The sequence below is a fragment of the Ammodytes marinus genome (genome assembly GCF_949987685.1).
Source record: "Ammodytes marinus genome assembly, chromosome: 24".
NCBI classification, from domain to species: Eukaryota; Metazoa; Chordata; class Actinopteri; order Uranoscopiformes; family Ammodytidae; genus Ammodytes; species Ammodytes marinus.
Genome location: NC_137228.1, coordinates 2,434,758 through 2,446,578, shown reverse-complemented (window position 1 = coordinate 2,446,578; position 11,821 = coordinate 2,434,758). Strand labels below are relative to the sequence as shown.

Sequence of the window (11,821 nt, the reverse complement as noted above, 5' to 3'; positions counted from 1 at the left end):
GGGATTCAAAGAACTGGACCATCTGGCTTTTTTAGTCACAGCCAGGGCTCTCCACAGTATAGCATGCCACTGCCTTCCATAGCACATTTTAGCCACGTCCTGTCTTCCCAGTACTTACTTCATAGCACAGTTTAGCCACTTCCAGTTACTAGCTGTGTCCATTTCGAATAGACACTGCTTACTGGCTCATATGTCGGAGATCGGCCCATCTTGATGACATCACTTGTTGACGCCATCTTGTTTAGTCAGATATGTAGCATTTCTCTCACACACACACACCACTCATAGAACTAGCTCAGCTCCTGGTGAGGATTACATTCATTCCCATTCATACAATCCATCCAACAGATACAAGGCCATTGTTTTTCTGTTGCTAACGCTAAGCTCGTGGAATAAAAGAGATCAGATGACAATGAAAGCAGACACACACACACACACACACACACACACACACACACACACACACACACACACACACACACACACACAGAGTAAGAACAGGCCTGATAAAGTGCGCTGATGGAAAAAGTGGCATGACAGACGTGTAGATGTATTCCGATTGTGATGTAACCAAAGCCTGGTGAGTCCCTTCTGTGACTCCAGATGTCCATGTTCACTCCTGATTTGAACTACTAAAAATAAGAAACTCCACTATATATATATATATTTGTATATATATATATATATATTTGTATATATATATATATATATTTGGAAGGTTCAGTGGGGAAGCAGTCTAAATCCCTTAGCAGCTAAATGGCTACGTTGCTAACCTGGTGAGGAAACTAGTTCATTGTCACCAGGCTCTTAGTTTTTGTTTACAGGAATAACTTTTAATGGAATACACATTAAAATGTAAATAGTTCAGAAGAAAAAGAAAAACTATTTTCCACTGAAAAACAATGTGAATTCCAAAATGAGAATAATTCAAAATAAATGTGAAACGACACGATGTTTCGATCACTCACTGGTTCAGTGGGCAAGTTGAACCCTGCTCTGCACGTTTTATTCTTTAACGAGATATTATTTTACATTAACATGCATGGTGTTTACGCGTTCATAAAAACCCCCAATAGTGGAAATGAATTTAACCAATTCATCCTCACGAGGGCAGAAATCTCAAATTGCCCACTGGATTTTTATTTTTTATTTTTTTTACACAAATGACAAAGCTGGACCAAGACACTGAAACATATGCAAGTGGTGATGTTTTTTTGGTCAAGGAGTTAAAAGATGCCAAGCAGATAAATGTAATTCTCCAAACAGGCTTTAGTTAGGTTTTTTTTCCCCCGTCTGATATGATTTTCTGTTGTTTTGAATCTATTTCAATGCAGTTGGTAGGGCAGTTTTTGGGGGGAACCCAGTGGTATTTAACATAGTTTTATGAAGAAATAAAATGTTTGAGGACTCAGGATTTTCAAGCAAGTTAACCATTTAAAGTGGCCATTTTCTCTAGGGATAGCATATAGGTTCCACTACGGCTGTTATGTGATGCAATGTTAGAAAAATTAAAAAAATTCAACTCCATGATGAATATGTTGGAGATCACATTGCACATGACAATCAGTTCTGAAGGATCAACACAACCCTTTTTTTTAGTGGCGCCTCTTTCTAATATTTGGTGGCACGGAGACATTTTTTTAAAAATCAGCTGTCTTGTTGGTTGGTTGTTTTATTAATACATTGACTTTACTTTAATGACTTTAAATGTACCCACCCCTCTTTGTGTCCTCCCATAATGGAAGGAGACAGATCTGCACAGGCAAACTGAAGCCGATTTCGCTCTAGGTTTAAGATTTCCCCGCATAGACTTTCCAACCGCTCCCATTGGTTTGAGATTAGTGTTGATGATACACATTGTTCCTACGCCCTCTGAACTGTCCACAGACCCTGGCCTCCTGTCAAGCTTTTTTTGTTACTTGAATCCATGGGCATGTTGCCAACCCACAAACTTAGTACGCAGCTAGTGGAATCTCTCTTGTTTTAATACTGCTCAATATACTGAGAAGCCTTTTTATTTTTTGCTGTTGAATAGAAAGGCATTACTTTTAAGAAGGACACATTAGTTAGAGGCGTCAGCACCCCTGGACGAATCTGGATTTTGTAGACATTGCTGTGCCTTCTAACAGCCACTAGGGGGCAGGTGGACTGACTGAATTAAAGAAATGGCTGAGCGTTACACTTGCCGCTATAAATATGCTAGGGAAGAGCTGATGTCATACTTGTAGTGTAGATAGAACATTGTGAGTTGTGGTGCAGTGCATCATGGGAAGGTTTACCTCACTTTTTCATCGTGTTTCTCGAGCAAAACTTGTCGAGTGTTCAAAGTATGCACATGTTATTCAATGTATTTAGGTGTTTTTTTTCTTGGGCGGACGGATTCTATATCTGTCTGCTGTGATTTACTATTGAAGTGTGTTGGAGCTCCACTTTACTATCACTGTGTCCCACCTTATCAGAACGCCCCCCCTGGGCCCTAAACGTTACCACAGTAAGTGACAACAGAGATCATTTACTGCTGGCTTTCCACAGAGAGTCTGCTGGAGTTTTTGTATCTGTGCTCCATTTGCTTAGGGCTGGGTATATATATATTTCAATACAGATGAAGAATTCCAAACGTATCATAGACAAAGAGATCATCCTACAGTAGTGTGACATCACACTACAATGCCAAACACAAGCACTGGGTGTTCATCAAAACACCAACTATTCAAATATTGCCTTAAGCCTTTGTGTCAATGTTAAAGAGCTCTTTGAAACAATTCAGGCTTAAGTTATCAAATCCATTGAGCATTGCTTTTTAGCATCTTGTTCCGTAGGTCAGTCAGTTGGACTGTATTTGGATGAATCCCAATGACCTGTGATGTCACCTCCAGTGCCATCATTAAAGCATTTTATACGTGTCCAACACTTCCCGCCAGCCTCGGCTCTATTTTTCGTTAGCGCTCCTTAGCAAAATGCTAGCAGGTAGCAGTACAGTGTCACAGTAGAGCTGCTAACGTGGCTTCAGATACTGGTGGCTGTGGTCTGCCCATGGTAGCTCTCATTATTGTGGGGCTGGTGTAACAAACCCTCCACACTGAATATATCAATATGTAATCTAATGTTCAGACCATCAGCTTTACAATGATAATCTGACCACGCTCACTTTATTTATTTCCTCCTCATATTAGCCATGCAGCACTTTAGTTTTGACCTTTTGATGCCTTAAATCAAGGGGCGATACCCAGCCCTACTGGAGCAGATTGGTAAATTGGTTACACTGTATGCAGCATTACCATATGATGCCGCATCACTATGGTTACTAAGTTACCAGCAGGAGTGCTTGGATTGTCCCCGAACAATTCTCGGTGCTATGCTCCCGTTGCTGCGGCCTGCTGGCTCCTTACGTTGTCCCAGCCAGCTTCACACACACAAGACTTCAACTCAAAGTCTTCTGGAATCAAAACCTCCCAGAGGGGGAAAGAGTGTAGCACAGCCATGTGTCCAAGAGAAAGGTCTCTCCACAGGTTAGAGAGTGAGTGAGTGTGAGTGTGTGTGAGTGAGTGTGTGTGAGTGTGTGTGTGTGGAAAGGTTCTTCCAGATATGAAGCCGTTTTTTTGGGACCAGGTGCAGTTCTAGTTCGACAGCAACTTGTAGGATTCAGCTGTTTGCACACGGAGTTCTCTCGAGTCCACTCTCGCTGCTAGTTTGTGTAATTTATCAAGCCTTTTTGGGAAATATTTATTTTTATAAGCTTAGTACAAAAGTTGATATTTTACAAAGTGACTTGACCAAAAGACAGTAAAAACAAAAAACACTGGCACTTGAATGTTGAATGTCATTGGTATGAGTGAAAATTTCTATTTTTCTGGGGTAGTGTGAGCTTTTTAATGTTAAAAGATGCAACGTGTAGGACTTTCTCTTTAAATATGCCACTGCAACATGCTGTGTCCATAACCAACACACGCAAAAAAAGATTTTCCTCAAAGTTCACACTGGTTGAAGCAAAGTGAGTCTCTCGGTGTGTTCCTCTTTTTATTAGCTATGTTAGCAGCATGGCAGAACACATAGGCCGCTCTCAATGACATCTCTACAAGTCATACATTAAAAAAAAAGCTATTAATTAAGGTTTAGACATTTACGCCCCCCCCCCTCCCTCCCTCCAGTATGTGTTAGCATGTAGCGCCATGGTCAGGTATCAAAAATTCCGCTTATCCAACAATTGTATCCAAAGTTTTTAGTTCCTAAATGTGTTTTTTTTACTATTTTACTCAGTTTTAGCATGCTAGCACTCTTGAGCTAAGATGGCAACCATGGTAAACCTAACCCATAGGCCTACATTGTTACAAGTTCATAATGTGAGCAAAGTTAGCTTGCTGTTGCTAGCATGAAGCTCATAGGAAAACCACTAGCTTTTCATTCACTTTGTTTAAACAGGCTAATGTGCCACGTGTGTTCAACCTTCAATCAAAATATTGTTCCCTCAGTATCTATATATACATTTTGATGAAAGAAAGAGTTGGAGTAGTTCAATAGTTTCCATGTTAATGCACCAATCATGTAAATCCAATATCGCCATTTTTCCTTTTCCTTAAATAGATAACTAATATTTAGTTTTAAAAGTTGCAGCCAACTTGTGCTTCAGTGAAGCGTGGATTCTTCCCGACATGTAAAGATTTTGCGCGGTTCACGTCTTAAAGAGAAAGCTCCTACACGCGTTACCTTTAAAGTCACATTGGACTCACAGTATCAGATTCATTCACCTGTTTCTGCCAATAAGAATAATAATAATAAAACTGTACACAGCCATTTTTTTGAATTGGCAAACTTAAAAATTTGAGACAATACCACCATATATGCCAAGGTTTGGATTCTAAAAAAAAAAGAAAATTAGCTCAAAAAAACGTTATGATCAAAGACCATTTTGTAAAAAACACAAAAAAAACTAAACAATGCAGTACAAAAAACAAGTGTCCGGATTCTCTCCAAGTCAAGATGATTTTTTATTTTTATTTTATTTTCGTTTGAGTCTTTTACACTTTCCTTCCTGTTGAAAAATAATAATAATCTCCCTTGTGAATGTCTGGCAAAGTGTTTGATCTTAAAAAAAAAAAAAGTATCTTACACAGTATTAACTGTGCTTCTATTTGCTATGTTGTTGTGATTTGCATATTTCCAGGCATCAGGGTGTTAATGCTCACATGGGGAGCTTCTGGCCAATCACAAATGGGGAAAAGAGGACCTGGTGACTTCCAAATCCAGGTGTCTTTTTAACATCAGTACAACTTTTTTGACCTGTCCTTTTTTTCCATGGGGAATTTGATATTTGCAGCTGTTTGTTATTGTTATTGCGACATACAGAGATAATCTGTACATCTGTATTATCCTCCTAACAATCACTGACACCATATATGGTACAGAGAAACAAACACTTTCTGGCTTTCTTTTTTTAATTCTCAGTTCAATAGAGTTAAAAGATAAAAAATGTGTGTGTTGCTATTTAGGAATGATTGCTGTTTTTGGCGATTTTGGATTGAAACTAAATGAAGCCCATTGTTGTCTGACTGGCTGGATCCCTCCCCCCCCCCCCCCCCCTCTCCCCACCACCACATGTGGACAGCGCCACCAGCCTGCTAGTTAGGATTTGCTTTATGTATTAGTTTAGCAGTTGTGCACGAAGAGGAGCACTGCACGAAAAGACAAAAAAACTGTGCATCTATTCTGATTTGACCCACAATAAAGGTTTGGATTTGCAAATGTAACATTGTCTGATCGTCTTCTTTGTCTCTTTTAAAAGTGTAGATTTATTTTTTTATATATAATTTATTTTTATATTTTTTTTAAGATTTTTTTTGGCATTTTTATGCTTTATTGATAGTGTAGAGACAGAGTTTAAATGGGGCAGAGAGGGGAGTGACATGCAGAGAACGACCACGGGCAGGAATCGAACCCGGGTCCGCTGCTGGCCGAGGCCTATGGGGGGGGGACGCCCTACCAACTGAGCAAAGGGTGCCCCAAAAGTGTAAAATGTTATGGTGGGAAAATATAAAGTTGGTAAATAGTGTTTATTTACAGTTGCATACATTCATCAGAATAACCAAACACATATCTTCAGCATGTTTATAAAAAAAACTTTGGTTCCCTTCTCACATTTTATAAGGCTAATGGAATGTTTCACATACAGTTGCTCCCCAACCTCGCTGAATGTTAACAGAGCTGGTTAAAGCTAATCTTCATAATCTCACCTGTCTAACTGTGTTTACATGTTAGTCAGCCATTTTATCTGGAAACACATTCTGAATATGATTGATCATTTGATTGACGTGCTGAATGTTAACACTGCAACCAGATCAAATAAAGCATCAGGCACATCTCTATACAACGGTCCAGTCAACAATGTGTCAAACCATTCAACACACCCAGTTAAAACCGCTTCATTAACATGGAGATAAAGAGCATCGTTTTCCAGGTGTTAGGGGCAAGTTCTACAATCAACATTGATTATAAGAACACACACCCTGCGTTCCGAATCACATACTATTTATTTTTTCTATTCTACATACTACATCCGACAATAAAAATAATCTAGTAAGGATGCAGTAGGCATACTATTGGGACATACTTTTACTCTTTTATTTCATCATAACATTGCGCCTTGATCTTCCCTCTTGCTTTTATATCCGTCGCATCCCCGTTTGTTTTCATATGGAGGCTTCGTCGATGTGACGTCACTTCACGTGCGCACCGGATTGTGGGTCAGAATCGCCCAAATAGGATGCTGTTTTCAACACTAACAATCTTGGCCGGATGAAGTAGGACATCCGGGTACTTCTAACCATACTAAATCTGGCCACAAGAATCGGGACATCCTAAATCTTTTTTCTACCATACTAAATAGTAGAAAGTATGCGATTCGGAACGCAACCAGTGTCTGCTCCGTGTCTCCTGTCAGTCAGGCTGCAGGGCACAGCTCAGCCCACTCATTGGTCTGGAACCCTTTTTTCACGCTGGCTTCTGATTGGTCGCTGCCTTTTCCTCGCCGGCATTCAACCAGAAATCCGGGTTGTCTTGGTACCACTGGGCTAAAAAGAAACACGGTTTACTAGCACACACATACAAAAACGTGAACAATTATTTTCCGTCCCCCTCACTATATGGATAGACCATGAGGCCTCTGTGTGTGTGTGTGTGTGTGTGTGTGTGTGTGTGTGTGTGTGTGTGAGAGTTGTTAACATGTTAATGCCAGTAAAGCTACATTGAAATGAATTGTGAGAGAGAGCCTGTACCAGTGTGTCTGATGCCTTCAGCCCAGGACACCTGCACCCTCCAGCCCAGCTGATGCAGCTTCTCACAGCTGATTGGATATCGGAGGTCCACACTCGGCCTGGACAAAGCAGGGGGAACAGTGGAGGGTTAACATGGGCTGTGTTGGAAAAGCCCTACTAACGTCCTCCCTCCTACATTCTCAACATGTATACACTACATACTGTCTACTTAATGATCGATTGTGTATGCGAGGTTCGTCGGACCGTTTACTCTGAAGTATACAGAAGCAATAAAGAATAAAAAAAAAAAAACTTCTGTGTCGTTTGAAAAGACGCAATGCATTGTGGGGCGGTTGAGTAGGAAAAGTAACCTATCGATCCATACACACAATCTTCCCGAAAGTAAGTACAAATCCTGTGAAATTACAGACAGCGTGGGTTTTTAGTAGTAATGTAGCAAGTGGGACAATAAGCTGGTCTGTATCATGTCTAGTGCTATCAGTAGACAGTAGCAGTGGAGTGTGTGTTATTAATGTGTGGCACACAGCTACACACACGGTTATACAGCCTTGTGACATACACCTGCTGGCTCTCAGTCTTTACTCACCTGTCAGGTACAAACTCCAGCCAGTCCTCCACCTCACAGTCTGGCACATTCTTCACCTTAAAACACACACACACACACTGAATGAGTGTTACATAATATACACATGGGCTGAGTTCCAATACCCATACTATCTGCTATTTAGAAAAAAAGCTTTAGGATGTCCCGATTCTTGTTGCCAGATTTAGTATGGTTAGAAATACCCGGATGTCCTACTACATCCAGCCGAGATTTTTAATGTCGAAGACCGCATGCTATTTGGGCGATTCTGACCCACATTCCAGTGACGTCACGTCGACGGAGCCTCCGTAATGAAAACAAACGGGATGCGACAGAGATAAAAGCAAGAGGCGAGATCAAGGCGCAGTGTTATTATGCAATAAATAAGTAAAAGTATGTCCCCAAGTGTATGCCTACTGCATCCTATCTAGATTATTTTTATGGTCAGATGTAGTATGTAGAATAGAAAAAAGAAAGAAAGAGTATGATATTTGGAACGCTGGGTGAGAGTGCACTTGGGCTAGCTGACACTGTAGGTCCCTAAGCCACCCACCATCTTAACTAGTTCCCTGGCCAGTTGAGCGATGGGAACCTCCCAGCTGGAGCCCACGTTGTAGATATCTCCCACAATGCCTCTGTCCAGCAGCAGCAGGAAGGCAGCGATGGCGTCGTCCACAAACAGGAAGTGTCTGGAGATAGGAAGCCGGCCCTGGATGGGGCTGAGGCAGACAGACAGACAGAGAGTTATAGTGGAGATGAGCACAACCACAAGAGACAGACACACACACACACACACAAAACCATACAAACAAAAAACAAACAAACACCATTACACAAAACACACACACACACACACACAACCATACAAAACAACAACACAAAAAACCAACAAAGGCAGACACACAAACATAGAAACATGCAAACAAACACAGGAGCACAAAAACAAACACACACACACACACACACACACATACAAACAAAAAACAAACAACATCACACAAAACACACACACACACACACACACACAATAAACAAACAAAGACAGACACACATAGAAACATGCAAACAAACACAAGAGCACAAACTCACACACACACAAACCAACCATTTCTTGTTCATTCGCAGGAGGGTGAGAAACTTGGGGATGACCTGAAAGATCAAGGAGATATTGAACTGTTAAAAAAGCGGAGCCGTTGCTAGTAATTCAAAACTCAAATAGTAGAAGCAGTCTCCAGTGATGGGAGCTAACAAGCTAACGTGCTAATAAGAACACTACCTTCTCCGTGAACTGCCGCGGCCCGTAAACGTTGTTCATCCGGGTAATGATGATGGGGAACTAGACAGACAAACAATATATATATTTTTTTTTTTAAGATTTTTTTTATTGACAGACAAAATTACAGTTCAAACAATGTGTCAAAAGTACAAAAATACTTAACAAAAATAAATCTCGGTATTGACAAAGGAAACAGGTTAATACTCGGCTAAATGAATATTTGGATGCACTCATATGTGTGTATAAATTCACAAATGGATTAGAAATCAAATTGGAAATCAAACTAACCCTAATTGTTTAGGAAGTGACGCATACAATTGCAACGTCAACAATGAAAGCACCACATTCACAGTTTTTAAACACACACAGAATCATGGCCGTGTGTGTGTGTGTGTGTGTGTGTGTGTGTACCTTGTACGTGTCCCAGTAGGACTTGACTAGGTATTCTGCAGCTGCTTTGGTAGCGCTGTACGGGTTAGAGGGTCGGAATGGACTGCTCTCATCAAACACCTGCAAAACACACACACACACTTAAATTATTTTTCTATAATGTTTGGTTCTGCCATACCCTTTTGCAATATTCAGAAACAATTTATTGTATGTATTACCACACACACACACACACACACACACACACACACACACACACACACACACACACACACACACACACACACACACACACACACACACACACACACACACACACACACACACAGACAGTGTGTATACTAGCCTGGTCCATACACCCTGATCCATACACCTCATCAGTGCTGGCGTATATGAAGCGCTGTGGCTGGTGTGTGGCCTGATGTGCTGCCTCCAGTAACACTCTGCTGCCTTCGATATTCACTTTCTGGAACACACCGGGGCTTTCAAAGGAGGACTCTGTAGGCACACACACACACACACACACACACACACACACACACACACACACACACACACACACACACACACACACACACACACACACACACACACACACACACACACACACACACACACACACACACACACACACACACACACACACACAAACACCATCACACAAAACACACACACACACAAAAAAAAAACACAGACACAAACAGACACACATCGAAACATGCAAACAGACACAGGAGCACAAAAACAAACACACACACACATGATTAATGTGTTCTGGACAGGAGTGTCTGTCAGTAGTAATAGACAGTGGTGCTCACCAACATGAGTCTTGGCCGCCAGGTGGAAAACCACATCGATGTTCTCTGTGTTGAAGATGTGACTGGCCAGCCGGGAGTTACACACATCCCCCTGTGGAAGTACACACAGGACCATTTAAAACAGGTCACAGTAGGGAACACACACACACACACACACACACACACACACACACACACACACACACACACACACACACACACACACACACACACACACACACACACACACACACACACACACACACACACACACACACACACACACACACACACACACACACACACACACACAGCTCTCACCCTTATAAAGGTGTAGTTGTCTCTGTCTTCAACACTCTGCAGACTCCTGGGGCTGCAGCTGTAATCACACTGGAAGAGATCACACTGATGTTACAGCACCTCACACTCTATCTATCTATCTATCTATCTATCTATCTATCTATCTATCTATCTATCTATCTATCTATCTATCTATCTATCTATCGCCATTCATATAATATTAGACTTACACAGTCTAGGTTGATGACCCTCCAGTCTGGGTGTGTGTTGACCAGTGCACACACCAGATGGGAGCCGCTGGAGGACAGATGAGCAGAACAGAGTGAGTATACACCAAGAGAAAATGTGATTAAAGGTGCACTGTGTAACTTTGGCTGTGTCAGAGATGTGAAAACGCTCCGAGATATATTCTCATCATAACAAACAACAGAACAAAAAAACTACCCGGCAGCATGTCATTCGAATGGGCTGCTGGCTGCATTCTAAACCATCCCGCAATCACCAATTTGATACTACAGCGACACAAGTGAGCAAAACTGTCAGGATCGCGTTGTCACTGTCCAAAAAGTGCAGATCTGAACATTGGAGCAGAAAAGTTGCCAGCGTGTCTGTTTCTCCGCGGCGCATAGCACAGGGAATGTCTATTTATTGTATTACAAAATGTCACACAAAGAGAGACGATAAACACCCAACGGACAGGCTCAAAATATCCTGGCGCCGTGCATGCGCTACAGTATTTGGCCTTAATTATTTTCTACAACAGTGTTGCTTTCTATTGGCTATAGTTTCCGGGGTATGAACAACATTAACTTCTGGTCTGTGTTATCAAGATGAAACCCTTCCATAGACTCACATGAAGCCGCAGCCCCCAGTCACCAGGACCGTCCTACAATAGTCCATCCCCCGCTCCCCACAACACTCACGACAGCTACATCTATTTTAACGAGCCGCTGAGCTGACAGTCGAAAGCTCTGCCTTATTATTCACTACAGTTAGATGCACTGTGCCACTGTGCGACAGTCACTGGCGGTTTTACGGCACTGTTGACACGTCGAAAATAGGCGGGACATTAATTGTATTATTAGCATTTTGCTACTCTCTGGTTGGTTGTATTGTGTGACGTGTTGTAAGCGCACGATTTGATTGGGTGAATCCCAAGTCAATCAAACTATCGACAGTGCTGACAGCAGCTTCAAGTGAGCGACAA

General features: G+C 41.6%; 1 protein-coding gene across 1 annotated transcript; it reads right to left on the bottom strand.

Annotated features, from left to right (window-relative positions):
- Window positions 1-5,989: 5,989 nt before the first annotated feature.
- Window positions 5,990-11,611, bottom strand: tgds (TDP-glucose 4,6-dehydratase). Its single transcript, XM_080052854.1, has 12 exons — window positions 11,468-11,611; window positions 10,845-10,911; window positions 10,636-10,704; window positions 10,336-10,426; window positions 9,864-10,015; window positions 9,539-9,637; window positions 9,128-9,187; window positions 8,957-9,000; window positions 8,405-8,570; window positions 7,855-7,910; window positions 7,269-7,366; window positions 5,990-7,064 (listed from the first exon to the last, which is right to left on the bottom strand). The coding sequence occupies exons 1-12, from the start codon at window positions 11,512-11,514 to the stop codon at window positions 6,985-6,987; spliced, it is 1,029 nt and encodes a 342-aa protein (XP_079908980.1). The 5' UTR covers window positions 11,515-11,611; the 3' UTR covers window positions 5,990-6,984.
- Between the last annotated feature and the right edge of the window lie 210 nt (window positions 11,612-11,821).